This window comes from Homarus americanus, unplaced genomic scaffold (assembly GCF_018991925.1).
Source record: "Homarus americanus isolate GMGI-L3 unplaced genomic scaffold, GMGI_Hamer_2.0 scaffold32583, whole genome shotgun sequence".
In the NCBI taxonomy this organism is placed as follows: domain Eukaryota; kingdom Metazoa; phylum Arthropoda; class Malacostraca; order Decapoda; family Nephropidae; genus Homarus; species Homarus americanus.
In genome coordinates this window covers 3,412,277-3,438,071 of record NW_024713129.1, presented here as the reverse complement: position 1 = coordinate 3,438,071, position 25,795 = coordinate 3,412,277, and the positions used below count along the sequence as shown (strand labels likewise).

The 25,795-nt window shown below is 46.7% G+C and overlaps 1 protein-coding gene across 1 annotated transcript in view; it reads right to left on the bottom strand.

Moving 5' to 3' along the window:
• LOC121866255 (DNA repair protein REV1-like) overlaps positions 1–25,795 on the bottom strand; it is a gene marked incomplete in the record, with an annotated part of 281,011 nt that overhangs the window by 177,954 nt on the left and 77,262 nt on the right. Inside the window, 1 exon segment of the mRNA XM_042365872.1 lies at positions 10,157–10,329. Within this exon segment, the coding sequence (XP_042221806.1) occupies positions 10,157–10,329 (173 nt within the window).

The following is a 25,795-nucleotide window of genomic DNA, read 5'->3' as shown; positions in this document are numbered from 1 at the left end:
AACAGGGACCATCATCAACGCCACACAAACAGGGACCATCATCAACGAGGGATTACATCATCAGCACTCACACAAGCAGGGACCATCATCTAAACTCACCTACAAATAGGGACCATCATCAACAGGGACCATCATCAACACTCACACAAACTTAGGGACCATCATCCTTACACACAAGCAAGACCATCATCAACACACACCACAAGCAAAAAGGACCATCATCAACACTCACACAAGCAAGGGACCATCAATAACTTACAAACAGGACCATCATCAGCACTCACACAAGCAGGGACCATCATCAGCACTCTCTACAAACAGAGACCATCATCAACACACCACAAACAGGGACCATCTTCAACTTGGACCATCATCCCAGCACTCACCACAAACAGGGATATCATCAACACTCCACCTAGTAGGGACCATCATCAACCTCACCGACAGGACCATCATCAACACTCACACCACAAACAGGGACCATCATCCTTACTCACCACAAACAGGGACCATCCTCAGCACTCACCACAAGCAGGACCATCATGCTTACTCACCACAAGCAAGGGACCATCATCAGCAGGACCATCATCATTTTCTTAGGGACCATGTAACTTTTACAAGCAGGACCATCATCAACACTCTCACCACAAGCAGGGGCCATCATCAGCACTCTACAAGCAGGACCATCATCAACACTCACCACAAACAGGGAGTTAATCATCAACTTTACCCCAAACAGGGACCATCATCAACACACACACAGAAGCAGGGACCATCATCACTCACCACAAGCAGGGACAAAATCATCCTTTTACAAGCAAGGGACCATCATCAACACTCACCACAAACAGGGACCATCATCAACACTCTACAAACCCAAGACCATCATTAACACTCACCACAAACAGGACCATCATCAACACTCACCACAAACAGGGACCATCATCCTTTTACACCACAAGCAAGGGACCATCATCCTTTTTTAGCAAACAGGGACCATCAACCTCACTACAAGCAGGGACCATCATCAACACTCACCACAAGCAAGGACCATATTAACCTCATACAACAGGATACATCATCAGCACTCTACAAGCAGGACCATCATCAGCACTCACCACAAGCAGGAACCATCATCAACATCACCACAAGCAAGGGACCATCATCAACTTTTGACATGTCAACACTCACTACAAACTTAGGGATGCATCATCAACACTCACACAAGCAGGGACCATCATCCAACACACACACACAAACAGGGACCATCATCAGGGACCATCATCAGCACTCACCACAAGCAGAGGGATATCATCTTTCTACTTGCAAGCAGGGACCATCATGTGCTCACACAACTTGGGATAAATCATCCTTTTACCACAAACAGGGACCAAATGTGCCTCTATACAAGCAGGGACCATCATCAGCACTCTACAAACAGGGATATCCTTTTACACCACAAGCAAGGGACCAAATGTAACACACACCACAAACAGGACCATCATCAACACTCACCACAAACAGGGACCATCATCAACACTCACCACAAGCAAGGGACCATCATCAACACTCACACAGAAGCAGGAACCATCATCAGCACTCACCACGACAAGGGACCATCATCAACACTCACACAAACAGGACCATCATCAGCACTCACCACAAACAGGAACCATGTCGCACACACACCACAAACAGGACCATGTCAACACTCTTTTAAGCAGGGCCATCATTTATTTTACACCACAAGCAGGGACCATCATCGCTCACCACAGGCAGGGACTTCATCATGTACTCACACAAGCAGGACCATCATCAACACTCACCACAAACTTTAGGGATTGTCATGGCACTCACACAAACGAGGGACTGTCATCTTTTCTTTACAACAGGACCATCATCCCAGCACTCACCACAGAAACAGGGATAATCATCAACACTCTACAAGCAGGACCATCATCAACACTCACTACAAACAAAGACATCATCCCAACACACCACAAACAGGGACCATCATCAAAACACACCACAAGCAGGACCTTCATCAACACTCACCACAAACAGGAACCATCATCAACACACACCACAAACAGGACCATCATCAACACACACCACAGAAACAGGGACCATCATCAACAGGGACCATCATCAGCTTGAGGACCATCATCAGCACTCTACAAACAGGATATGTCCTTTCTACAAGCAGGAACCATCATCAGCACTCACACAAACAGGAACCATCATCAACACTCTACACAAACAGGACCATCATCAACACTCACATAAGCAGACCATCATCAGCACTCTACCTGGCTTAGGGACCATCATCCTTACTCTACAAGCAGGGACCATCATCCCTTTTTACCACAAACAGGGGTTATCATCAACACTCCACCACAAACAAGGGACCATCATCGCTTTACTCACACAGAGACCATCATCAGCACTCACCACAAGCAGGGACCATCATCAACACTCTACAAGCAGGGACCATCATCAACATACCTAGAAACAGGGACCATCATCAACACTCTACAAGCAGGAACCATCATCAACACTCACCTGAAGCAGGGACCATCATCAGCATACAAGCAGGGACCATCATCAACACTCACCTGAAGCAAGGGACCATCATCAACACTTACACAAACAGGGACCATCATCAGCACTCACCACAAACAGGGACCATCATCAACACTCACACAAGCAGGGACCATCATCAGCACTCCACCACAAGCAGGGACCCATCATCAACACTCACCACAAGCAGGGCCATCCCAACACTCTACAAGCAGGGACCATCATCAGCACTCACACAAACAGGGACCATCATCAGCACTCTACAAGCAGGACCATCATCAGCACACACACAAGCAGGACCATCATCAACACACCTGCAAACAGGGACCATCATCAACACACACCTGCAAACAGGATGCATCATCCCAGCTTAAGGGTCCATCATCCCTTTACTCACCACAAGCAGGGACCATCATCAACACTCACCACAAACAGGAACCATCATCAACACTCCACCACAAGCAGGGACCATCATCAGCACTCACCACAAGCAGGGACCATCCTTCAACACTCTCACCCACAAACAGGATAGTAATCGCCACCACAAGCAGGACCATCATCAACACTCACCACAAACAGGGACCATCATCAACACTCACTGAAGCAGGGACCATCATCCCAGCACTCTGCCACAAGCAGGGACCATCATGTACTCACCACAAGCAGGGACCATCATCAGCACACCTGACAGGGACATCATGCCTCACCTGAGGACATCATCAACACTCACACAAACAGGACCATGCTTTTCACAAGCAGGATGTCCATCAACAAACAGGGACCATCATCAACACTCACCACAAACAGGGACCATCATCAACACTCACCACAAAACAGGGATATCATACCACAAACAGGGATATCATCAGCATACTTTAAACAGGGACCATCATCAGCACACACAAACAAGGGCCATCACTTCAACTTATACCACAAGCAAGGAACCATCATCAACACTCACCACAAACAGGGACCATCATCAACACTCACACACCACAGAAACAGGGACCATCATCAACACTCACACACTGACAGGGACCATGTCTTTTCCTGCAAACAGGGACCCATCCATCAACACTCACACAAGCAGGGACCATCATCAACACTCACCTGAAGCAAGGATATGCTTACTCTCACCACAAGCAAGGACCATCATCCTTTTCACCACAAGCAGGACCATCATCGCCCTCACACAAGCAAGGGACCATCATCAGCACACACCACAAGCAGGACCATCATCTTACTCACAAAACAGGATTATCATCAACCTCACCTGGCAGAACCATCATCAACACTCACCACAAAACAGGGACCATCATCAACACTCACAAGCAGGGACCATCATCAACATTCACCACAAGCAGGGACCATCATCAGCACTCACCACAAACAGGGACCATCATCAACACTCACCACAAGCAAGGGACAAATAAAATCAAGCACTCTACAAACAGGGACCATCATCAACACTCTCACCACAAGCAGGGACCATCATCCTTTTTAACCACAAACAGGGACCATCATCAACACTCACACAAACAGGGACCATCATCAACACACCACAAGCAGGGACCATCATCAACACTCACACAAGCAAGGGACCATCATCAGCACTCACCACAGCAAGGAACCATCATCTTTTCACCACAAACAGGGACCATCATCAACTTTTCACTACAAACAGGGACCATCATCCAGCACTCACCCACAAAACAGGGACCATCATCCTTTTACCTGACAAGGGACAAATGTCTTACTCACACAAACAGGGACCATCATCAACACTCACCACAAGCAAGGAACCATCATCAACACTCACACAAGCAGGGACCATCCTCAGCACTCACAAACAGGGACCATCATCGCCTCACTGACAGGGACCATCATCAACTCACCACAAACAGGACCATCATCCTTCTCACCACAAGCAGGAACCCATCATCAACACTCACACAAACAGGGACCATCATCAACACTCACACAAACAGGGACCATCATCAACACTCACCACAAGCAGGGACCATCATCAACACACAAGCAGGGACCATCATCAAGCACTCACCCAAAGAGCAGGGACATCATCAATGCTCACCACAAGCAGGATGTCAACACTCACCACAAATAGGAGGACCATCTCATCAACACACACCACAAACAGGACATGTCTTACTCACCACAGAAACAGGGACCATCATCAACACACACCACAAACAGGGACCATCATCAGCACTCACTACAAACAGGGATATCATCAACACTCTACAAACAGGACCATCATCAACCTCACCACAAGCAAGGACCATCATCAACACACTCACCACAAACAGGAACCTCATCAGCACTCACAAGCAGGACCATCATCAGCACACACACAAGCAGGAACCGTATCAGCACACACCACAAACAGGGACCATCATCATCACAAACAGGGACCATCATCAACACTCTGCAAGCTTAGGAACCATCATCAGCACTCTGCAAGCAGGGACAAAAATAAAAATAAAGCACTCCCACACAGAAGCAGGAACCATCATCAACACACACCTGAAGCAGGGACCATCATCCCAGCACTCACCACAAACAGGGACCATCTCAACACTCACCAAAAACAGGGACCATCATCAGCACTCACACACACCACAAACAGGGACCATCATCAACACTCACACCTAGCAAGGAGGCCATCATCCAACACTCACACACACAAGCAGGGACCATCATCAACACTCACTACAAACAGGGACCATCATCAACACACACCACAAGCTTAGGAACCATCATCCAACACTCACACACCACAAACAGGGAGCATCATCAACACTCACCACAAGCAAGACCATCATCAACACACACCACAAGCAGGGACCATCATCAACACTCACACAAACAGGGACCATCATCCCAACACTCTACAAGCAGGGACCATCATCAGCACTCACACACACAAGCAGGGACCATCATCAACACTCACACACACAAGCAGGACCATCATCAGCACTCACCACAAACTTGAGGGACCATCATCAACATCACTCCACAAACAGGGACCATCATCAACACTCACCACAAACAGGGACCATCATCAACACTCACCACAAACAGGAACCATGTCCAACACTCACCACAAACAGGGACCATCATCAACACTCACACACAAGCAAGGGACCATCATCAACACTCACCACAAACAGGGACCATCATCAACACTCACACACCACAAGCAGGGACCATCATCAACACTCACCACAAGCAGGACCATCATCAACACACACACAAACAGGGATCATCATCAACCTCACCCAAACAGGGACCATCATTCAACACTCTACAAACAGGGATATCATCAACCTCTACAAGTAGGAACCATCATCAGCACTCTACAAGCAGGACCATCATCAACACTCTACAAGCAGGAACCATCATCCTTTCACACAAACAGGAACCATCATCAACACACCACAAGCAGGGACCATCATCATACTACAAGCAGGGACCATCATCCTTACTCACCACAAACAGGGACCATCATCTTTTCCACCACAAGCAGGGACCATCATCAAACTTTCACCACAAACAGGGACCATCATCAACACTCTACAAGCAGGGACCATCATCACTCACACAAACAGGGACCATCATCAACACTCACCACAGAAACAGGGACCATCATCAGCACACACCACAAACAGGGATAAATGTCACTCTAAAACAGGACTGCATCATCAGCACTCACCACAAACAGGACCATCATCAACACACACCACAAACAGGGACCATCTATCAACACTCACCACAAGCAGGACCATCACAAGCAGGACCATCATGCCTCACAAGCAGGGACCATCATCGCTTACTCACCACAAGCAAGGACCATCATCAACAATCTGCAAGCAGGACCATCCTCCAGCACTCACCCAAACAGGGACCATCATCAGCACTCACCACAAACAGGGACCATCATCAACACTCACCACAAACAGGGACCATCATCAGCACTCTACAAACAGGGACCATCAATAAAGCACACCACAAACAGGGACCGTAAATAACTGCCACAAACAGGGACCCATGTCACTCACCACAAGCAGGACCATCATCAGCACTCACACAAACAGGGATATCATCCCAGCACTCACCTGAAGCAAGGGACCATCATCAACACTCTCACCACAAACAGGACCATCATCAACACACACCACAAGCAGGGACATCATCAACACTCACCACAGAAGCAGGGACCATCACAAACTTAGGGACCATCATCAACACTCACACACACCACAAGCAGGGACCATCACTTCAGCACTCACACCACAAGCAGGGACCATCATCAGCAATCACCACAAGCAGGACCATCACTCAGCACTCACCACAAGCAGGGACCATCGTAGCACTCTACAAGCAGGGACCATCACATCAGCACTCTACAAGCAGGGACCATCATAACACTCACCACAAGCTTAGGGACCATCATCAAAACACACAAAACAGGGACCATCATCAACCTCACCACAAGCTTAGGGACCATCATCAGCACTCTACAAACAGGGACCATCATCAACACTCACCACAAGCAGGGACCATCATCAACACTCACCACAGAAACAGGAACCATCATCAACACTCACCACAAGCTTAGGGACCATCATCAACACTCTACAAGCAGGACCATCATCCTTTCCTACAAACAGGGACCATCATCAACACTCACCACAAGCAAGGGACCATCATCAACACACACCACAGAAGCAGGGACCATCATCCAACCTCTACAAGCAAGGACCATCACAAGCAGGGACCATCATCAACACTCACCACAAGCAAGGGACCATCATCAGCACTCACAAGCAAGGGACCATCATCAGCACTCCTACAAGCAGGACCATCACAGAAGCAGGGACCATCATCGCACTCTACAAACGGGACCCTTCATCAGCACACACACAAGCAGGGACCATCATCAACACACACACCACAAACAGGACCATCATCAACACTCACCACAAACAGGGACCATCATCAGCACTCTACAAGCAGGGACCATCATCAACACTCACCACAAACAGGAACCATCATCAACACTCACCACAAACAGGAACCATCATCAACACTCACCACAGAAGCAGGGACCATCATCAACACTCACACAAGCAGGGACCCATCATCAACACTCACACAAGCAGGGACCATCATCAACACTCACACACAAGCAGGGACCATCATCAGCACTCTACAAGCAGGACCATCATCAACACTCACCACAAACAGGGACCATCATCAACACACACCACAAACAGGGACCATCATCAGCACTCTACACAAGCAGGGACCATCATCAGCACTCACCACAGGCAAGGGACCATCATCAGCACTCACCACAAGCAGGAACCATCATCAACACTCACCACAAACAGGGACCATCATCACACTCACCACAAGAGCAGGGACCATCATCAGCACACACCACAAACAGGACCATCATCAACACTCACCACAAGCAGGGACCACTTCATCAACACTCTACAAACAGGGACCATCATCAACTCACACAAACTTAGGGACCATGTCAACACTCACCACAAACAGGGACCCATCATCTTACTCACCACAAGCAGGGACCATCATCAACACTCACACAAGCAGGAACCATCATCAACACTCACCTGAAGCAAGGGACCATCATCCTTTTCCACCACAAAACAGGGACCATCATCAACACTCACACCACAAGCAGGACCATCATCAACACTCACACAAGCAGGACCATCATCAACACTCACCTGAGACCATCATCGCACTCACCTGAAGCAGGAACATCATCAGCACTCACCACAAACAGGACCATCATCAGCACTCACCTGAAGCAGGGACCATCATCAACACTCTACAAACAGGAACCATCAACTTAACTTACTCACCTGAAGCAGGGACCATCATCCCAGCACTCTACAAGCAGGGACAATCATCAACACTCTACAAGCAAGGCCATCATCAACACTCACCACAAGCAGGACCATCATCCTCACCACAAACAGGGACCATCATCCTTACTCACACAAACAGGGACCATCATCAGCACTCACCTACAAACAGGACCATCAACACTCACCACAAGCAGGGACCATCATCAACACTCTACAAACAGGGACCATGTGCCTCTACAAGCAAGGGACCATCATCCTTTACACCACAAGCAAGGACCATCATCTTTCTACAAGCAGGGCCATCATCAGCACTCTCACACAAGCAGGGACCATCATCCTTTTACACCTGGTAGGGACCATCATCAACTCACCACAAGCAGGGACCATCATCAACACTCTACAAACAGGGACCATCATCGCCTCACACAAACAAGGGACCATCATCAACACTCTACAAGCAGGGACCATCACATCAACACTCACCACAAACTTAGGGACCATCATCAGCACTCTACAAGCTTAGGGACCATCATCAACACTCTACAAACAGGAACCATCATCCCAGCACTCTACAAACAGGATATCATCAACACTCACCACAAACAGGACCATCATCCTTTTACACCACAAACAGGACATCATCAACACACTACAAACAGGACCATCATCCTTTTACAAACAGGACCATCATCAACACTCACCGCAAACAGGACCATCATCAACACTCTACAAGCAGGGACCATCATCAACACTCACCACAGCTTAGGGACCATCATCAGCACTCACCTGGCAAGGGACCATCATCCTTTCTACAAGCAGGGATATCGTAACTCCACCTGACAGGGACCCATCATCCCTTTACTCACCACAAACAGGAACCATCATCGCACTCACCACAGCAGGGACCATCATCAACACTCTACAAGCAGGGACCATCATCAACACTCACCACAAGCAGGACCATCATCCTTACTCACCACAAGCAGGGACCATCATCCTTACTCACCTTTAAACAGAATTTCATCATCAGCACTCACACAAACAGGGACCATCATCAACACTCACACAAGCTTAGGGACCATCATCCTTACTCTACCACAAACAGGGACCATCATCAACACTCACCCCTGGCTTAGGAATTCATCATCAACACTCACCTGAAACAGGGACCATCATCAACACTCACGCACACAAACAGGGACCATCATCATACACAAACAGGGACCATCATCAACTTGCACACAAACAGGGAATTATCATCAACACTCACCACAAGCAGGGACCATCATCGCCTCTACAAGCAAGGGACCATCTACATCCTTGCTCACCACAAGCAGGGACCATCATCAGCACACACCACCATAGGGACCATCATCAGCACTCACCACAAACAGGGACCATCATCCTTTCACAGTAGGACCATCATCAACACACAAACAGGGACCATCATCAACACTCACCACAAGCAGGATGTCATCAGCACTCACCACAAGTAGGGACCATCATCCTTTTACAAGCAGGACCATCATCAGCATACCACAAACAGGGACCATCATCAACACTCACCACAAGCAAGGGATATCATCAGCACTCACCACAAGCAAGGACCATCATCAACCTCACCACAAACAGGGACCATCATCAACACTCACCACATGTTCACTCTTCACTGGTCGTTCATCTATTCCTCGACAGTAGTAATAAAGAGACTGTCCTGTTCTTGCCCCAAAAGCTGCCTGCAACTGTCTGAGAGATCTTGTCTGCAGGTCACCACAAGAGTGTATCCCTTCACACTGCAAGCGTTTTCCAAGGGACCAGCCAACACCTGTTCAAGATGAATAATAATGCAAGTGTTAGTGAAACTGCTGCAGTGATTAATTTTGATGCTGAAAACAGTACAGTATAGTCTGCATTTACGCGGTCAATTGAACCCGTGGAGGCCAGCGTAAAACGAGAAACGCGTAAACGAAATAACAGAACACATGGGATTAATTGAAATAGAGACTGGGCCGACTCCCAAACTACACTTTTTCCGACACAATAGTACGTTGTAGTAAATATAACATCTTAATTTTATGATGGTATGCACACACAATTAATAATTAAAAGAAATATCAATAATATTAGGTTTTTTAACACTTACATTAGTAGAAAAGATGGCTGGGCACATGGGGATGAGGGTTGGTTCCGAGGCAGAGGGCAGATTATTGGCCCTCACCTGTATCACTTGTATCAATTGTATCACTATCCACCACAGAGGCTTGCAGACTCTTTGTCAAACCCTCAAAGTCCATATCCTCACTATCATCAATATCGCTGACTTGGGCGGGTTGTGGGTGGCGGTGAAGAACCTGCATGTTTTGATGACGGCGACCGTAGACCCTGCCCGCGCCTTCCAGAATGATGAAATTTACAGTTAATTAAAAATTTCATTCTGGCAAGGCACCCGATAAATGACCAAACGCGTAAACAAAAACCACGTAAATCCAGACTATACAGTATTTAATAAAAATGATTCTAATATAAAGTATTTTGGGGTCCTGGGGAGGGTGGTTTCTGATCATTCATTCACACCTAAATGTTACTGTTTCTCTCTGAAATTAAGCAAAACCTTTATGTAATCTAGCATATAAAGGTAGCCCTCATTTTAAGGGATACTTTCTTAGCCATCAAATTTTGCATAACAAATGATTTTTCATGAAAGATTTATATATATTTTTTTTCAAATAACATTCAGTACAGGTAAAATATATACAAACGTGGCAACTCCCGCATTTAATCGTTACGAAATTTGCCCTAACGAATTTGGGAATATGACCCAAAATTAATACACACAAAATCTACCCTTATGAATTTGTAATTCCTTTTAATTTTTCGAAGATAAATATGCTATATATAACAAAGAAATTCATCCTTGTATAACGTCGTCCCGCTTAACGTTGTTTCGGTACTACGTCGCTAAACCTTAGAGACCAAAAATTCATTTAACATCCTACGGATCCAATACTACGTCATTTTGTGTCGTCACGGACTACTTTCTACGGCGCATCACCCACTCTTGTCATTACACTCTCTCGGCGGTGCTGCCCTCACTCGTGGAACGTCACAGCATCCCCAAGCGGCGCTGCCAGTCTCTGATACACATCATTCGAAGGCTTTTGCTCTTTAAACTGTTCTATAACCATTCAAATGGTCACACCCATCAAGTGCTACTGATGCTAGTGCAGTGAAGAGGCAATGTAAGACCATTACCCTTGCTACGAAAATGGATGTATTAACCCGATTTGAAAAAGGGGAATGCGCTGTGGACATAGGTAAACTGTGCTTGGTCTAACCCCCACAATGGTGCATACTATCCAGACCAACGCTGACAAGATTAAGATTAGTGCTGAAAGTGGTTCTTCTCTGAGTGCAACTAAGACAACTCGTACTAGAAGTACTGTGATAGAGAAGGTGGAAAAGATGCTGGTTATGCAGCATAAAGTCAGATCCGTTTGTTTACACGAAGGAAACAGAGGATGAATATTCGAAGGAAGAGACCTTTACAGCCAGCCGAGGCTGGTTTCAACGATTTGCCATCAATAACTTCCTATATTAAGATGACTGGTGAAGCTGCCAGTTCAGATATGTTTGCTGCCGATACATTCCCACCAGAATTCAAACGGATTATCCAGGAAGGAGGCTACTTATCAAAGCAAGTCTTCAATGTGGATGAGACTGGTCTCTTGGAAGAGGATGCCTGAGAGGACCTATATCTCCAAGGAGGAGAAAAGAGCACCAGGTTTGAAAGTGGCAAAAGACCGCTTGATGCTGCTGCTTGGCGCGAACGCTGGCGACTTCAAGCTGAAGCCTCTGCTGATTTCTCGTGCTGCTAACCCAGAGGCCCTGAAAGGTTACTCCAAGGATCACCTTCCTGTCATTTACAAAGTAAACAAAAAGGCTTGGATAACCGGCACCATATTTACCCAGAGGTTAAACGTGTATCGTCCCTTCAATGAAGAAATACTGTGTCAAGGAGAACCTTGACTTCAAAATTCTTCTGATCCTTGACAATGCTCCAGCTCATCCTCCCAATCTCGACAACTTGCATGATAAAGAGTTGTAATCCTGCCTCCCAACATGACAGCACTGATGCAGCCTATGGACCAAGGCGTCATCGTGGCATTCAAGGTATTATTTACGTATCACATCTAGCTGCTCACAGGCTACAGACAGAGAAAACAAACCTACAATCCGGAGAATATTGGCGAGGCTTCAACATTCTTCATGCAATGACAACATTGGCAAGGCATAAGAGGTTTCAGTTGCCTTGTTGGTAAATTGTGGCCCGAGTGCGTGAACAGTTTTACGGGATTCACGGACTTAGTCTCAGCTGGAATAGAGATATCCTCAGTTTGGCTAGACAAGCAGGCTTTGATGAGCTGGAATCAGAGGATATTGAGGACTTACTGGCATCCCATACAGAAGAGCTCACCAATGAGGATTTGCAACAACTAACAGAACACAGTCACATTGAAGAGAAAGACGATGAAGAAGAACCTCAACGAACGCTAACTACCATGAGGTTGGCAGAAGCGTTCAAAATGTTCCAGCAAGCAATGCAAATCCTTATAGATGACGACTCAAACAGAGAACGTAGCTCAAAGGTTCAATGCAGCATTGAGGACAGTCTTGGTTGTTACACTGAGATCTATAAGGAGAAGAAGAGTGGCACCAAGCAGTTAACACTGGATTCATTTGTTCGTCGCAGGATGGCAGAAGCAGCTTCTTCACAACAGCTGGCAGCTGAGGAGGAGCACACAGCAGCCGAGGAGGAGCACACAGAAGCCGAGGAGGAGCACACAGCAGCCGAGGAGCAAGCAACATTGGAAGAGGAGCAAACATCAATGGAGGAGGAGCAAACAGTGGCAGAGGAACCCCAGTCAGCGCAGGAGGAGGGAACCGCAGAGTCTCAGTGACTCACCACCCTCCTCCACTCCCACCTCTCCTCCGCTCCCACCATCCACCTCCTCAGCTTCACTACCCACCACACACTCGCTCTACCACCTCCGCCCATCGGTGAGTACCAATATAACTTAGTACAGTAAAACCTCGATTAACCGACCACATATGGGGGAAGGGCCGAAGGATAATCCGAAAGGTTATACATAAAGTCTACGGAAATAAAACATACATTTTCAAAGTACCTTTCCTAACTCATTTAATTCCCTCTATTCATTTTGTTCATTTGCCATTCATATTTTAATAGAATATGCTTTAAAACATTAACCACTTTAGTAAATAAATATGAACCAGCACAGAAACCATGAATAAAAAATGGAAAAGTCAAAGAACATATGTCATCACAAAAATTGTGACCAAGTCCCAGGTTGCTGATCTGACTTTCTGCCTTATTTTCACACAATTGCAGGGTCTCAATTGTTTCTCTTACTATTGACAACACAACATACATACAGGCAAGGTAGGTAAATAACAGGTAGCCTCACACAGGCCCATAGGAATTCACTAATTGGCAACTCTACTCTCGAGATCGCTAAGCCACGCCCCTTTTGCCACTTCATGCGTTTGTAATATTGTGGTATTATTATCTGTATAGATCCTTTCTGCTAAAATATACAAGCATAAAATGTTATTAATCAGATATATATTTAATAATATGTAATATATGTATATTGCCATATAATTATATAAGAAAATGTTTGACGAAATTTACAATAAAACAGAAATTCGGTTGAATTGTAAAATATTCAATACATTTCCTCCCATTTAATTTTATACTGGCATTCTGGCTATTCCCAGCAGTATGGTAACTGTTGTTTGACTTCATTAACTGGTTCTGACTGAAGCATCAACTATTAATGCAGAAATAAGTGAACACGTTTTATTTTACTCAATTGATATACAAAAGAAGTGTGATGGTTAGAGTTACCATAACAAACCATATCATATCCTTAAAAATGTAAATAATACACGATGTATGAAGAATGCATTTATATATTTCACACAGGTATCGCAATAACTTTACAAGTTACTATTGATCTGGATACATTTTCATGTTAAAACATTTAACAGACATAATAAATGTTTACATTTTTCATCTTTTTAGTACAAACACACATAAATACATACATACATGAATAAAAAGATACAAACTTTTTCTTCTTTTCTGAAATGAATTTGCAGGTGGCTACAGCGCAATAAATCATTGTTATAAAGAAAACACTCCACTTTCACTTGTAAATATCCCCTTTACTGTTTGATGTAACTAAGTGGGCAGAGCTTAATAAATGATGTCATCGCTAGCCAATCAGCGACGTTGGATGAAATCCAGCGGTCGCAAGTAAGATATTTATATGTAGTTTATATATTTAATCAGTGGCTTCAATTAAAATAAAGCAAAAAATTCATTCCATACATTTATTGTACAACTTTTAATACCATCATAAGGCTTCAAAAATACGTAAATAAAAATTTCATTTTTATTTTCACAAGCGTAGATCCTATGGGAGTGAGGCTACCTGTTATCTACCTACCTTGCATACAGGTAAATTGTTTCTTACTCTCGATTTTTTTCATTTTTGCATTTCTTTATGGTTCTTTATTATTATTATTATTATTATTATTATTATTATTATTATTATTATTATTAATATTATTACATTATCGCCCCCCAGGCCCCGATGTGGGTCAGTGACCTGTGCCCGGATGGGCTAATCCCTGTAAAAAAAATAATAAATAAATAAAAAAAATATATATATATATATATATATATATATTAGGGGTTCGGGATTGAAGGTTAATCCGAAAGTCGGTTAATCGAGGGTCGCTTAATCGAGGTTTTACTGTAGTTGTATACTGTATGTATGCATTAACTTCTATAAAAATGGCAATGATTTTCTGTATATGTAATGTATTTTATGGGTCAAAGGGAGGCTCAGGAACGTAACTCCCATATTTTATCTATTTCTTATGGGGAAAATTGATCCGCTTAACGTTGTTTCGTATAATGTCGCGTTTTTAGGAACATAACCCCGACTCTAAGCGAGGGCTTACTGTATAGAAAAATGACAAAATATTACGTCATGATCCCGGGTCCACTGTGTTGGAGGTTTGGGGAGGGAGGGAGGGAGGGAGGGAACTGACTGCACACCATGCCTGCCATTCCTATTGTAAAATGTCTTACTTTGTTTTTTTATTTATTAATTAATAAAGATATGTTTACTGTAATAATTTGTGGTTAGTGTGTTTAATATTTTTATGTTAACCATGAAAACATACAGCATAACAGGCTGATCATTGGTGAAGAGTGCCAGTCCCTACCTGCACCTTGCCTCCCTGCCTCTCTTCCTGCACTGCCTCCTGCCACTCTTCCTGCCTTGCCTCCTCCTCCCACCTCCCTCTCTTCCTGCACCTTGCTTCCCTGCCTCTCTTCAGCACCTTGCCTCCCTGCCTCTCTTCCTGCACCTTGCCTCCTGCCTCTCTTCCTGCACCTAACCTCTCCTTGCCTCTCTTCCTGCACCTTTCCTCCTGCCTCCACCTCCCTCTCTTCCTGCACCTTGCTTCCCTGCCTCTCTTCCTTCTTGCCTCCCTGCCTCTCTTCCTGCACCTTGCCTGCCTCTCTTCAGCACCTTGCTTCCCTGCCTCTTCTTGCACCTTGCCACCCTGCCTCCCCTGCCTCTCTTCCCCCACACCACCCGCCTCTCTTCTTGCACCCTTACCCCTGCCTCCCCTGCATCTCTTCCTGCACCTTGCCTCCCTGCCTCTCTTCCTGCCTGCCTCCCCCTGCCTCTCCCCTGCACCTTGTCTCCCCTGCCTCTCTTCCTGCACCCCTCCCCCCCCCTGCCTCTCTTCCTGCCTTGCCTCCCTGCCCCCCCTGCCTCTCTTCCTGCCTTGCCTCCCCATTGCCTCTGTTCCTGCCCTTGCCTCCCCTCCCCCTGCCTCTGTTCCTGCACCTTGCCTCCTGCCTCCCTCTGCCTCTTCACCTTGCTTCCCCTGCCTCTCTTCTTGCACATTGCCTCTCTTACTGCCCTTGCGACGCCCCTGCCTCTGTTCCTGCACCTTGCCCTCCTGCCTCAGCCTGCCTCTGTTCCTGCACCTTGCCTCCCTGCCTCCCCTGCCTCTCTTCCTGCACCTTGCCTCCCTGCACCTGCCTCTCTTCCTGCACCTTGCCTCCCTGCCTCCCCTGCCTCTCTTCCTGCCTGCCTTCCCCCTGCCTCTCTTCTTCTTGCACCTTGCCACCCTACCCCTGCCTCATCCTGCACCTTGCCTCCCTGCCACCCCCTCCTCTGTTCCTGCACCTTGCCTCCCTGCTTCCCCCTGCCTCTCTTCCTGCCTTGCCTCCCCCTGCCTCTCTTCTTGCCTTGCCTCCTTGCCTCCCCCTGCCTCTTCCTACCTTGCCTCCCCTGCTCCCTCTTCTTTGCACCTTGCCACCCTGCCACCCTGCCTCTCATCCTGCACCTTGCCTCCCTGCCACCCCTGCCTCTGTTCTGCACCTTGCCTCCCTGCCTCCACCTCCCTCTCTTCCCTACTGCTTGCTTCCTGCCTCTCTTCCAGCACCTTGCCTCTCTTCCTGCACCTTGCCTCCCTGCCTCCCCTGCCTCTTTCCTGCCTCCCCTGCCTCTCTTCCTGCACCTTGCTTCCCTCTTCCTGCACCTTGCCTCCTGCCTCCCCCTGCCTCTCTTCCTGCACCTTGCCACCCCTGCCTCTCTTCTTGCACCTTGCCACCTGCCTCCCCCTGCCTCTCTTCTGCACCTTGCCACCCCTGCCTCTCTTCTTGCACCTAGCCTCCCTGCCTCCCCTGCATCTCTTCCTGCACCTTGCCTCCCCCTGCTTCTCTTCCTGCCTTGCCCCCCTGCCTTGCCTCCCCCTGCCTCTTCCTTGCCTCCTGCCCCCCTGCCTCCTTCCTCTGCTTGCCTCCCCATGCCTCTGTTCCTGCACCTTGCCTCCCCTGCCTCTGTTCCTGCACCTTGCCTCCCTGCTCCTCCTCTGCCTCTCTTCCCTGCACCTTGCTTCCCCCCTGCCTCTCTTCTTGCACTTGCCTCCTGTTCCTGCACGCCCCTGCCTTTGTTCCTACCTTGCCTCCCTGCCTCCACCTGCCTCTGTTCCTGCACCTTGCCTCCCTGCCTCCCCCTGCCTCTCTTCCCTGCACCTTGCCTCCCTGCCCACCTGCCTCTCTTCCCTGCACCTTGCCCCTGCCTCCCCTGCCTCTTCTTGCCTGCCTCCCCTGCCTCTCTTCTTGCACCTTGCCACCCTGCCACCCCTGCCTCTCATCCTGCACCTTGCCTCCCCACCCCCTGCCTCTGTTCCTGCCTTGCCTCCTGCCTCCCCCTGCCTCTCTTCCTGCACCTTGCCTCCCCCTGCCTCTCTTCTTGCACCTTGCCTCCTTCCCTGCCTCTCTTCCTGCTGCTTGCCTCCCCCCTGCCTCTCTTCTTGCACCTTGCCTCCCTGCCACCCCCTTACCACCTGCCTACCTCTGTTCCTGCTGCCTCCCTGCCTCCTTGCCTCTTCCTGCACCTTGCCTCCTCTTCCCTGCCTTGCCTCCTGCCTCCCCTGCCTCTCTTCCTGCACCTTGCCTCCCTGCCTCCCCTGGCTCTCTTCCTGCCTTGCCTCCTGCCTCCCCTGCCTCTTCCTGCACCTTGCCTCCCCTGCCTCTCTTCCTGCCTTGCCTCCCCCTGCCTCCTCTTCCTGCACCTTGCCTCCCTGCCTCTCTTCCTGCACCCCTTGCCTCCCTGCCTCTTTCTGCACCTTGCCTCCCCCTGCCTCTGTTCCTGCCTTGCCTCCTGCCTCCCCTGCCTCTTCTTCCTGCACCTTGGCCCCCTGCCTCTCCTTCTTTGCATTTATCTTCTGCACCTTGCCTCGCCCTGCCTTCTTTCCTGCACCTTGCCTCCCCTGCCTCCGCCTGCCTCTGTTCCTGCACCTTGCCTCCTGCCTCCCCTGCCTCTCTTCCTGCCTTGCCTCCTGCCTCCCCCTGCCTCTCTTCCTGCACCTTGCCTCCCTGCCTCCCCTGCCTCTCTTCCTGCCTTGCCTCCCCCTGCCTCTCTTCCTGCACCTTGCCTCCTGCACCCCTGCCTCTCTCCCTGCCTTGCCTCCTGCCCCCCTGCCTCTCTTCCTGCACCTTGCCTCCTCCCTGCCTCTCTTCCTGCACCTTGCCTCCCCCCTGCCTCTTCTTGCACCTTGCCCCCTTGCCTCCCCTGCCTCTCTTCCTGCCTTGCCTCCCCCTGCCCTCTTCTTGCACCTTGCCTGCCCACCCCTGCCTCTCTTCCCTGCACCTTGCCTCCCTGCCCCCCCCTGCCTCTCTTCCTGCTTCCTCCTGCCTCCCCCTGCCTCTTCCTGCCTTGCCTCTTTTGCCCTCCTGCCTCCCCCTGCCTCTCTTCCTGCCTTGCCTCCCTGCCTCCTGCTCTCTTCCTGCACCTTGCCTCCTGCCTCCCCCTGCCTCTCTTCCTGCACCTTGCCTCTCTTCCTCCTCCTGCCTCTCTTCCCTGCACCTTGCCTCTCTTCCTGCACCTTGCCTCCCTGCCTCCCCTGCCTCTCTTCCTGCACCTGGCTCCCCTGCCTCCCCTGCCTCTCTTCCTTGCCTCCTGCCTCCCCTGCCTCTCTTTCTGCACATGTCCCTGCCTCCTGTTTCTCCTACTTGTCCCCTGCCTCTCTTCCTGCATGCCTCCCCTCTCTTCCTGCATCTTCCCCTGCCTCTCTTCCTTCACCTTGCCTGCCTCTCTTTCCTTTCTACCTTGCCTCCTGCCTCTCTTCCTGCACCTTGCCTCTCTTCCTGCATCTTCTCCCTGCCTGCCTCTCTTCCTGCACCTTGCCTCCCTGCCACCTTCATCTCTTCTGCCTCTCCTCCCTGCCTCTCTTCCTGCCTCCCTCTTCCCTGCCTCTTAAAATGGAAGGAAACTGTGGTGGACACTGTGGTGGAGCCGTGGAGGTTGGAGCAGGATGTTAGAAGGAGTGGAGTCAGGCGGCGAGGTAGGTAGGCAGTAGTGACTGTGTTTTCTTTTTTATTTGTTAACCTCCGAAAACCACCGAGTCTCCTTTGCTGGCCAGGAGAACTTTGTCGACAGTGACCTGGCTGACATCTGAGAACCTTCTTACCATCCCCTCCTCCCCTGCAGGGCGGCCGCCCGCTTCCTTCTTTGTCGGGATGAGGCAAGGTTACCTGACCTCTGAAGTTTGACCTGCATAACATAATCCCCGCTGGCCAGCCTGGCGGCAAAACCGCCAGCCGCCAGGCAAATAGTAACCTGGAACAACTTGATTAGTTGGAGATCAAGATTCAAGCTGTCCAGACTACTCACAGACACCAGTGACCAGGCCACTTCAGTCCGAGTCAGTCATCTCCAAAAGTGTGGTGCAGTGGCAACAACTTCAACAGCTGGCTATCCTGCTAAACAGTAAGTTGAAACTGTCTTATTATTTTTATAATGTATGTAGTTAGTTGATTTATCTTGTACTCTGTCTATAATGCTGTACACAGGGATATACCTTAGCGAGTCTTTGTTTCAATCTTAGTGCTTCTCGTCATTTCGTCAAGTTTTATCATACAGGTAGTTCTGCTATAACGCGATAATTGTGTTCTTGTAAAATATCGTGTTATAGAAAATCGCGTAATAGAAATAACAGGGCTTATGGAGAAAATAGGGTTAGGTGCAGATTACTCGAAATCGAAAAAATTTAGTAGTTAGCCTAACACAAAGGATAGCACAGTCTAAATAAATTTTACATTCATATCTAATAATGAAATCATACAGTAAATTTAACACTTTACCTTGAAAAAATATGAATGTAACTTGATGGGGGAGAAGGGTGATTTTGAGGTTGATAACAACAAGCTTCTCTTCAAGTGTTATATCCTTTCTTTTACGATAATCACCGGGAATTCTATCATCAGAATGCTTTTTGGAGATATTCTTCTTTACCATATTCACAGTTAATACCACAAAATTGGAGAAATAGTAAGCAAAAATCGCGTTATAGCAAACAAGCGATCGCGTTATACAAATATTGTTCCGAATTCATAAATCGCGTTAGAGCAAATTCGCGTTATCAAAACACGCGTTATAGCAGAACTCACTGTACGTGTGTTACGATGTGTACTAGTGGACGTATGTACTGCGTGAGTGTGTACTAGTGGACGTATGTACTGCGTGAGTGTGTACTAGTGGACGTATGTACTGCGTGAGTGTGTACTAGTGGACGTATTTTTTTCAACAAAAATTTGATATATGTTTTGTAGAATATATTTGGTTATGTATCCATTACAGTAAAAGCTAATCTCCAGTTTCACGATTGTCAACATTACAAATAATTGTCCACTAAATTTTTATTACAATAAAAGACTTATTTATTTGTATACTTATTTGTTTGTCATATAATATCGTCTACAATAAGCTCCTATATAATGTAATTTCAACACATACACTAAATAAAATTCACCTAACAAATTAATATGTTTTATATAGGTAGTAATGGCGTACAATAGGAGCTCAAAACCAAATACCAAGAAACAAACCAAATGTATTAAAAAAAATTTTGCATCATTAAATATAAAATGGGTGAACGCTTATTGTACACGTCGTAAATGTAAATAATTTTTTAATGTGGGTTGGTCAGAGTTGCAATTATTTTTATTCATAACTGTTACATCTCTCCATTAAGCTTTTTCTATTTATACTTAAGATGTCAATTTAATATATTGTCCGACCAATGACTGGTCACAACTCACAAGTATCTTATTTTGCACTACATGTATATAATAATGATGTAATAATAGTAGGTTATAACTCGCAGGAGGCTGGAGCGAGCTAAATGCTATATGTTATTATTTTTTAAAGATTACCCTAAAATAAAAAAAATAACTAAAAATTGTTTCATTGACATTTACGTCAAGGATTTATTGACTTAATGTACTAACAATAATGGGTTATTTGCATGGATGAAGTAATAAAGCCACAAGATGAAAATTATGTTATCAGTGGTGTTTGGAGAGTTAGAAACAATGTAGTAATGGGTTACTGTACACACATTAGCTTATCAAAACTTTCAAGGGGGCGCACATCTAAAGGCTTGCCTAGGGCGCCAAATCATCTTGCACCGGCCCTGCCCACTCTTCCCGCACCTTGCCTCCCTACACTCCCCCTGCCTCTCTTCCTGCACCTTGCACCTCTCTTCATGCAACTTCACTTCCACCACCTCCCCCCTGCTTCTCTTCCTGCACCTTACCTCCCCCTGCCTCTCTTTCTGCACCTTGACTCCTGCCTCCCCTGCCCACTCTTCCACCACCTTGTCTCCCCCTGCCTCCCTGCCTCCCCTGCCTCTCCTTCCCACACCTTGCCTCCCCTGCCCCCCTGCCTCTTGCTGCACCTTCTCTCTTCCTGCACCTTGCCTCTCTTCATACCTTGCCTTCCCTACCTCCTGCCTCTCTTCCTGCACCTTGCCTCACTGCCTCCCCTGCCTCTCTTCCTGCTGCCTTGCCTCTCTTCCCTTACCTTACTCTCTTCCTGCATCTTGCCTCCCTGCCCCCCCTGCCTCTCTTCCTGCACCTTGCCTCCCTGCCTCCCCTGCCTCTCTTCCCACCACCTTGCCTCCTCTTCCCTGCCTGCCTCCCTGCCACCCCCTGCCTCTCTTCCTGCACCTTGCCTCCCTACCTCCCCCTGCCTCTTCCTACCTTGCCTCCCACCTCTCTTCCTGCCTTGCCTCTCTTCCCACCACCTGCCTCCCTGCCCACCCCCTACCTCTCTTCCTGCACCTTGACTCCCTGCCTCTCTTCCCCTTCACCTTGCCTCCTCTTCCCTACCTTGCCTCTTGCCCCCCCTGCTTCTCTTCCTGCACCCTTGCCCTCCCCTGCACCTCCCCCTGCCTCTCTTCCTGCACCTTGCCTCCCTCTACCTCTCTTCCTGCACCTTGCCTCCCTACCTCCCCCTGCCTCTTTTCCTGCACCTTGCCTCCCCCTGCCTCTCTTCCTGCCTTGCCTCCCTGCCTCCCCCTGCCTCTCTTCCTGGACCTTGCCTCCCTGCCTCCCCCTGCCTTTCTTCCTGGACCTTGCCTTCCTCCAACTCACAGTGTCTCATACAAAAGTCTGTAAACTAGATGTTGTATGAGTCTACCCTCAAGTCCACTCCGTGCTTTGTTATTAATAACAAAGCACGGAAATGACTTGATGGTAGACTCTCACATTTTTAATACACTTGTTTCTGATTATTTATGAGAGGATTTTCCCATTATTATTTATTTGTATGTGTTTTGTGTGTGTGTGTGTCTACACACACACACCCATACACAGTATACAATACAGGTTAAAGAAATTACTGTCTTTAGAACGAATGGCTCCCTGTGCCGGCAATGAAAATGCCAGCAACTTTTAAACTACCCTTAGATATTCTTGGGTACATCCAGGGTGTCATCTACGAATAATCGAGGTCCGCAAATTAAAAATCCACAAATTTTAAGGACAAGCTGTAATGTGATTATGTTGTAGGCTGACATAGCACACATAATTTTGCATTGTTATTGAAAAATTAGACAATAATCATAGCCCCTAAGAAAGTGTTTGGTGTGTGTAAGGTGGTGAGAAGGTGAAGCCTAAAACCTTATCAGTGAAAGAAAAGTTAAAAGTGATTGAAAAGCTAGAAAAAGGTGCTACTCCCTCACAAATATGCACTGAATACGGAATTTCAAAGTAGTCAGTGTCGGTTAAACGAAAATCGAAAGATAAGTTGAACAAATATGCCTTGAAATTTAATGTGGACCAGGAAAAATCTGGCATTAAGAGAATGAGGAAGGTTGGAAATGAGGACTTGGAAGAGCCAATGCATAAATGGTACGTAAAGAGGTGTGGAAATCCAGGCAGCTGCTGAAAGGTGAACAAAACATATGAAAGTAAAGGATTTTCGTGTTAGTGCTGGTTGGTAATTAAGATTTCGAAGGCACCATAATATTGTGAAGAAGAAAATATGTGGTGAGAGGCTCAGCACTGATATTGATGCTGTGGAACCAATTAGGAAAAAGTTGTATTAATTGAAGCCAAAAACCTTCGATTATGCCACCTGTACAATGCATAATGTGTTGTCTAATGGTAGACCCTGCTGCCCTAGGGCATCACAAAAATTATGACCAAGTCTCAGTTGCTGCTCTGACTTTCTGCCTCATTTACACACAATTGCAGGGTCTCAATTGTTTCTCTTACCATTGACAACATAACATACATACATACTGTATATTGTTTCTTACTCTTGATCTTTTTTTAATTTTTGTATTTCTTTATAGATATTTATTATTATTATTATTATTATTATTATTATTATTATTATTAATATTATTATTATTAATATTATATAATTATTTCATTTTTTATAATAAATTTTACTTTTCTGAATTATATTTATAATTATTATTATTATTATTATTATTATTATTATTATTATTATTATTATTATTATTATTTATTATTATTATTATTACATTCCCCCCCCCCCCAGGCCCCGATGTGGGTCAGTGACCTGTGCCCAGGTGGGCTAATCCCCGTAAGAAAAAAAAATTAAACTGGACTCTATTGGAGATCTTTACCAGAAAATACACAAGCCTCCAAAAGTGAAAAAAGTGTGCCTGATAGGAAACTTTCCAAGGAACGAGTGTCTGCATTACTGTGTGCAAATGCTGATGGAAGCCATATGCTTACACCTGTGGTTGTAGGAAAGAGCAAGAAACCTCATGCAATCAAGGACATTATGCCCAGGTTTTCTGTCCACTACTATAACTCCAAGAATGCATGGTTTACAGGAGCCATAACCTCAGACTGGTTTTTCAAACATGCTGCGGTGGATATCAGCTGCAGTAAGCAGGTGGAAGGTCTGAAAATCCCTGCTGCTCTCATCCTCTTAGATAATGCTGCCTCACATTTCAACATTGAAAAACTGTGTAGCAGGGATGAAAGGATCAGGTGCCAGGCATTGCCACCCAACACAACCTCTGTCAAACAGCCAATGGATCAAGGTGTTATTTATGCTGCGAAAAGGCTGTACAAATGCAAGTTTTAGGATGAAGTGATGGTGGTGGAAGAGACAAGCGAGGATCAGGGGGGAGGACACAAGAGGACCCTCAGAAACCTATGCTCTCTAATTTTGCTGCTGCTGCCAAAGAAGACAAGGTAACAACTCTCATCAATGCCTGGAAGAAGCTCCTTTATGACATTGATGAGGAGCATGAATTTGAGGGTTTCACATCAGAAGACTGACACAGAACCCTTCTCCAAGCAGGAGAGAAGGATGCTATAGATGAGGATGTGGAGGCTTGGCTAGAGGCTGATGGGGATGATCCTGGATACCACAACTTGACAGAGGAGGAGATTGTGGACTCTGTACATGAAGCTGCAGACGACTTTGATGATGATGAAGAGAATGAAGATGAACCACCAAAAATAAAAGTGCCAGAAGCTAGGGACTGCCTGGACACCCTTATAAAATTTACTCATCAGACTAAAGATGAAAAAATTGTGGCCTATTACAATCACTTATGGCACTTGATGGAACTTGTCATACAGGAGCAAAGAAGCAAGGTCACTCAAACAAAGATTGACACTTTTTTTCAAGCCAAGACCTTCCGGCAGTGCCTCCTTGTCCTTAACATCATCCTCCTTGGCAGAGGAGGTTCCTCTTCCTATCGTCATTTGTGACTCAGACTCAAAGTGACTGCAAGCCTCCAGCAATCAGAGGCATGCCAGCTGGATCTGCCTTCCATTTTTGGGGGTAAGTGTACAGTACTTTGTGTGCATTACTTTTTTTAATTGATTTTATTGACCCTTATGCCCCGGGTGACAATCCAGAACGTCTGACCAGCACGCCCAGGGTGACGTTCCAGAACGTGAACCTATTCCCGCTACTGTTTAAATGCCCAGCGTGGGTTGTCAGGTTCCAGTGTGACTATTTGCCTCTCACACCACACACTCGGCCACAGGGAAGCTTCCTGAACATAATTACCTACTTTTGTTTGTTTCATTTTCATTGTTTGTCGATTTTACCATGTTGTATTGTAGGGTAGAATTACTGTAAAACAATGCTATGATTGTGTTAGAAATGTTTTTATTTGTGGAATTATTATTATTTTATGCATTACTTGCTCTACCAAACACAAAGACAGCCAGGCAGACTGGCGACCAACTGATGATTGTTGCCAAGCACTTTTTTATGAAAAATTATGCAAATAAAATATTCTAAATTAATTATTTATAGCAAATAAATATTAAGATCAGTAAATACATACATTATTGGCCACTTCGGACACAAAGGCGAGCTAAAAATAGC